Below are 6,567 nucleotides of genomic sequence, written 5' to 3' on the forward strand. Positions count from 1 at the left end.
CAAGGCTATAGTAGAAGACACTTGCCCAAGGTGCCATGCAGTGGGACTGAACCAGGGACCATGTGGTTGGTAAGCAGGCTACTTACCACACAGCCACTCCTGCGCCTATATCCAAACATAATTAAGATGTTATTTTACTGGATCCTTCATTCTTGATTATTTCCAGAATTAATTGAACAAATATGAGCACATCATTTTCTAATGTCCACTTTTCCATACTTGCTTGGGTCAGATGGAATTTGTTGAGGTAGGTTTTCTATGGCCAGATGCCCTTTCTCGTGCCAACCCTCACTTGTTTCCACCATGACTAGACATGTTTCTATGGAAGATTGGAAACAAAGGACACTGCTTGCAGGATGATGACATTCATTTATAGCAATTACCCAACGTCAAGGCAAAGAGACAGTAACATATATACACTCATATATTCTTTTACTTGTTTCAGTCATTTGACTGTGGCCATGCTGGAGCACCACCTTTAGTTGAGCAAATCGACCCCAGGATTTATTCTTTGTAAGCTTAGGACTTATTCTTTTGGTCTCTTTTGCTGAACTGCTAAGCTATGGGGACATAAACACACCAACATTGGTTGTCAAGCGATGGTGGGGGGACAAACACAGACACACTGTAGTAGAAGACATTTACCTTAGGTACCTTGCAGTGGGACTGAATCCCAAACCTTGTGGTTGAGAAACAAACTTCTTATCACAACTGTGCCCATAAATTCTAGTAAAATAAAGGACTTTAAAATGAAGAAAGCAAAAGTGACATACCATGGTTTTTGTTGTTCTCCATAAACTCTTCATCCTCTTTATCTGCTTTCTTTGCGTACTTCTCAATGTTGTCATCTAGATATAGACTTTCATTTTCATCAAATACATTAAATAAAAGTGGAAACACTTTTGTATCTGTAAAGTTTGCTTTATCCTTCCGGCATATAACGAGAGGTCCAATTAATCCAGCATTTGTGTCTTTTGATGGATTAACAGCTGAATAGTATGCGTAATTAATGCAGTCTGGATCTCCTGGCCCAGGTCCAGAACTGTCTGGTACAACCCATGTATATGTGAAAGCGTGATTAGGCTGAACAGCATTTCCTGTGTTCTCTTCAGAGTCTGTGTATTTTGTACCTTCACTTGACTTGTTGTAAAGAACTCCATGAGCAAGAATTGAAGTAGGATATCTGGCTAAATTCTTAAAGACCACTTTTATGGTATCTCCCACTTCAGCTATTATTATAGGTCCAAGAATTCCAAGTGATTCTGGATGGTCCTGGGCTGTCAGGAAGCTGTCGTTTGTGTAAGCTCGGTAAACTGCTTTAATATATTTGCTTCCAATGAGAGAATCTGAAGATTTAACAAACACATGGCCTGGACTGCAATAAAGTAATAAAATAAAGCAAAGAAATAGATTTTAGAACACAAGAGAAATTATGGAGATGACAATAAAAGCAATTGAATATTTCAATATCAAAAATTGATCAGCTTATTAATCTTGTTATTATTTATGGAAATAATTGTATGAATATTTTGATAAAGCAATGATACAGATCAAAGTTAAATTTATCAACATAATAATGGTATAAATTACGATAAAATAGAATAACTAACATGATAGACATATTAATAACAATATAGGAGTGATATAAATTAAATCATTAATAAGTATTTCAATTGTCTGAAATTACAATATTTACAATAGATGGGTATAGAATAACATACGATAAAACATTAAACCATGATCTTATCTGTGGTTTGATATGAACTCTGTGTAAAATAATGATTGGTCATTTGTTGTAAGAAGCCCAAAGCAAGCATGGCTGCATGATTAAAAAGTTCACTTCACAACCATGTAGGGTTAGAGTTAGGGTTAAGGTTAGTGCTGCACTTTTGGGCAAATCTTTTTCTATCATAGACTCAGGCTGACCAAAGCCTTAAATGCCTTTCATTTAAGGCTTTGGTCTTTCATTTGGTAAATGAAAACTGATGAATGATGAAATATGTTGTGTGTGTGTGTGTGTGTGTGTGCATGCATCAGATGTTGAAAGACTAAAATAAGAAGGATAAGCACTGGTCTCCTTTTCAGTAAGACACCTGTGCTTGTCCCTCTAGATTATTTTAGACTTTCAACAACATCCAGCATATAATCACCTTCTCCTTTCAAATGCTACCTATTTAATAGTGGGAGCTTTTATATTTTTGCTCTCCCTGTTCTTCTATCTTGCAATGTTACTTGGCTACCTCACTAGTGTCAGTAGCACAAAAAAAAAAAAAGTACCCAGTACACTCTGTAAAGTGGGTGGCATTAGGAAGAACATTCTGTTATAGAAACCAAGTCAAAGCTGACACTGGAGCCTGATGTGGCCTTGCAACTTGTGGATGTTCAATAATGGATGATAATATCAGTTTGGGATTGAAAAATTAGTGCTTTGATCAAAAATCCCTTATAGTATACTATTCTGTAGTTTTGCAACCCTTTAGACTTGACTGACTTTACCTACATACTCTTAAGAGGTCGATAAGATAAGTAACTGACAAAGTACTGAGGCTGACATAGTCAACTAACTCCAGTATGGTTGCAGTAATAATAAAGAGAGGAGTCATGTAGAAAACATCCCTGAGTATGTGGAAATATTGGTTTCAAAATTTTGCACAAGGCCAGCAAGTTTGGAGGAGTGGGTTAGTCGATTACATCGAACCCCAGCACTCAACTAGTACTTATTTTATTGACCCCAAAAGGATGAAAAGCAAAGTCAACCTTGGACAAATTTCAGCTAAGAGCATAATGACAAATGAAATTCCACTAAGCACTTTGCCTGGCATGCTATCGATTCTGCCTGCTCGCTACCTTCAATATGTGGAACTAATATTGGTAAGAAAACTGGAGTTGTCTTTATTTATTTGCATGACACCTTGGGTAAGTGTCTATTATAGCTATTACTGTGCCTGGTTTATTTTCATTTTGACATGTTGGAAAGAAGAGTATCTTGGATATCTTTTATCTTTTACTTCCTTCAGTCATTGGGCTGCAGCTATGCTGGGGCACCACCTTGAAGAGTTTTAGTTGAACACCCAGCACTTATTTTTTAAAACCTGGTACTTATTTTATTGATCTCTTTTACTAAAGTACTAAGTCACAGGGACATAAACAAATCAACACTGATTGTCAAGCAGTGTGGAGGTGGTAATGGAACAAATACACAAAGACACACACACACATAGATATATACATAGCCTTCTGGCTTGTCAGTGCTCAGTCAAATTGTCCAGCATGGAAAGCGGACGTTAAACGATGATGATGATGATGATGGGCTTCTTGCAGTTTCCTTCTACCAAATCCCTTCACAAGCTTTTGGTCAGCCTGGAGCTATAGTAGAAGACACTTGCTCAAGACACAACACATGTATATGTGTATACATATGCATTAACATTGTCTTTCCTTATTATTTAAAATTATTTTGTAAATACTCATTCCATTAAAAATAGTAAAGCAACTTGACTATTGTTTTCTGACAGATGGCATTCTCGAGTAATTTCTCAGGATTACAATCTGTATGGTATGCTAATTCACATGGCTATTCATATACAATATTCTACATTGTCTTAGTGATTTTGCTGTCATTATTTCTACAGGAACAGTGAAGTATGTTTTCCTGAAGAGATTTGATCTGATGACATAGAAACTTGTCCAGAGTTGTCAATCCGTACTTGATGAAATAATTAAAACAATATTGGTCATTGACTAATATTGTCTTTTGTTCCCAGTTTTAGAAATAGTAACAGTAACTTAACTATGGGCTTTTTTCTTTCATGCAGATTGTGATCTGAGTAATTCCACTCAGTAATTCATTGTCTAAAATTCATGCACACGCACACACACACACACACACACATACACACACACACGTTAAAATATTTTATCTTTGAAGTGAAATCATAGCTGTGGCCAGTGCTGGTGACATACAAGTGCCAGTGACACATAAAAGACACCCAGTACACTCTGTGGAGTTGTTGACATTAGAAAGGGCATCCAGCTATAGAAACCAAACTAAATCAGAGTGAAGCCTGGTGCAGCTCTCTGGCTTAGCAGCTCCAGTCAAACCTTCTTATCTATGCCCGCATGGAAAACAGATTTTAAATGATGATAATGATGAAGAGAGTTCATCCTTGTGATGGCTGTGTGATTAAGAAGTCCATTTTGCATATATGAAGTTTGGGATTTGATCTCACAATGCAGTACTTCAAGCAAATCTCTTCTTCCATAGCTTCAGTCTGACCAAATCCTTTGAGTAAAATTTGGTTGACAGAAACTGATGAAACTTGTTGTGTGTGTTGCAGTTTTTATTTATTTTGTAGTATCATTATCACCATCTTTCAATGTCCATGTTTCATGCTTGACCGGGTTTGGATGATTTGACAGGATTCAAAGAGAATGTTCCATAAGAGTATGAAGGGATATGTTAAGAAATGGGGAAGACATGACTGTAGCAAGTCATGGTGAGAGAAACTGGAGTGGCTGGGAGGGAGGTAAGGCAGATATGTGAGGACATGGAGAGTGTTCAGATAGGCACATGCGAGAGAGAGAGTGGAGGGGACTGCAGTGGGTGAGGCATGTTAGGGAGACCAGAGAGGAAGGGCTTACAGCAGGTGTTGAGAAGATGGGGGAGTTTTGACAGAGGTCAGATAGTGTGTGTATGTGAGACATGCATGTGTGTGTGGATGGCCATGATTTCACTTAACATCTTGACATGTCATCTCAAGCACAACAAACTTCCAGAAGTCTTCGTTACTTGTCGTCATCTCTGTGAAGCTGAACATCTGAAAATCATTTCTCACCACTTTATTCCATGTCTTCCTGGTTCTACCTCTACCACAGGTTCCCTCCACAATTAGAGATCAGCACTTCTTTATGCAGCTGTCTTCATCATTATGCATCACATGACCATACCAGCACAGTATTCTCTCTTGCCTCTTATACCTAAATTTTCTCTTAAACCATTTACACTCTGTCATACCTGCACTCTGACTTTGCACATCCAGTGGAGCATGCTGGATTCATTTCTTTCAAGCCTTCACACGTCCTCTGCAGTTACAGCCCATATTTCACTGCCATGTAGCAAAGCTGTATATACACAGGTATCATACAATCTGACTTTCACTCTGAGGGAGAGGTCCTTTATAACAAAGGTAGTAGCTCTCTAAACTTTGCCCTGCTTGTTCTTATTCAAGCAACTACAGATTCAGAGTATCCTCCTCCACTACTAACTTGGTTGCCTAGGTAACAAAGGCTATCTACTACTTCTAAGGATCACCCTGGACATTTGAGGAAGTCTACTTTCTGTACATTATTAGTGTTTATTGTATCTGCACATCTTCTACACACAAAGACTACTTTCTTTGTTAACTTTCCTATGACACTGTTGCCCCTCTTATGTATCTATAGCTTGCATTAGGTACACCCTATAGAATTTCTACCTATGCCTTTTCTGCATATCAGACAGGGCTATCTCCCTGAAGGGATTAGTAATTTGTCTGTTTTCCTATTTACTAGGACTTTGGTCTTTACTAAATTAACTCTAAGGCCCTTTGATTCCACACCTGAGATTTCTTCTTCAGTTCTGGTAGTGATTCAGCTATAAGAACAAGATCATTGGCATAGAGGAGTTCCCAAAGGCAGCCAATCTTGAATTCCTCTGTTATGGCCTGGAGGACTATGATAAACAAGAGAAGGCTGAGAACTGATCCTTGGCGAACTCCTACCTGTACACTAAATTCGTTATATTCATTGCTGAGTTTCACCTTACTGATAGCACCCCTGTACATGGCTTGTACAGCTCTCACCAACCACTCATTTATCCCTAGCATTGCCCACCAGATAAGAGAGGCTTTCTCCATGTCGACAAAAACCAAGTACAGAGCTTTATTTTTGGTTAAATACTTCTCCTGCAGTTGCCTTACCAGGAAGGTAGCATCAGTAGTGCTTCTCCTTGGCACAAAACCAAATTGAATTGCATCTAGGCTAACTCTCCTCCTGATTAGTTGAGCTATGACCCTTTCTGTAACTTTCATCACCTGGTCCAGCAATTTGATACCTCAGTAACTATTTCTGTCTAAGGTATCACCTTTACCTTTGTAGCAGCTGACTAAATGCTGCTGCACCAGTTGTTGGGTATGACTCTCTCATAAACAATCTGGTTAACTATACATGAGACGAGATCTGCTAGATATCTTATGCATCTCAGTGGTGATTCCTGATGGGCTGGGGGCTTTCCCTGTTTTCATATCCTAAATTGCTTTATTTACCAAGCTACTGTTGATTCTGATAGCTGGTTCCTCAGTTGGGTCTACATTAGACAGACTCTCCTTCTCTCATGCATTCTATACATTTAGCAGCCTTATATATATATATATATATCATCATCATCATCCTCATCATCATCATTTAACGTCCGCTTTCCATGCTAGCATGGGTTGGATGATTTGACTGAGGACCGGTGGACCAAGTGGCTACACCAGGGTCCAATCTGATTTGGTAGAGTTGCTACAGCTGGATGCCCTTCCTAACGCC

General features: G+C 38.6%; 1 protein-coding gene across 1 annotated transcript in view; it reads right to left on the reverse strand.

The window, feature by feature from the left end:
• Positions 1 to 6,567, reverse strand: part of LOC106870385 (hephaestin-like protein) — a 65,307-nt gene that overhangs the window by 7,886 nt on the left and 50,854 nt on the right. The window contains exon 12 of the mRNA XM_014916428.2: positions 774 to 1,375. Within this exon, the coding sequence (XP_014771914.1) occupies positions 774 to 1,375 (602 nt within the window). The remainder of the gene's footprint in view (positions 1 to 773; positions 1,376 to 6,567) is intronic.

Source organism: Octopus bimaculoides, chromosome 2 (genome assembly GCF_001194135.2).
Source record: "Octopus bimaculoides isolate UCB-OBI-ISO-001 chromosome 2, ASM119413v2, whole genome shotgun sequence".
NCBI lineage: Eukaryota > Metazoa > Mollusca > Cephalopoda > Octopoda > Octopodidae > Octopus > Octopus bimaculoides.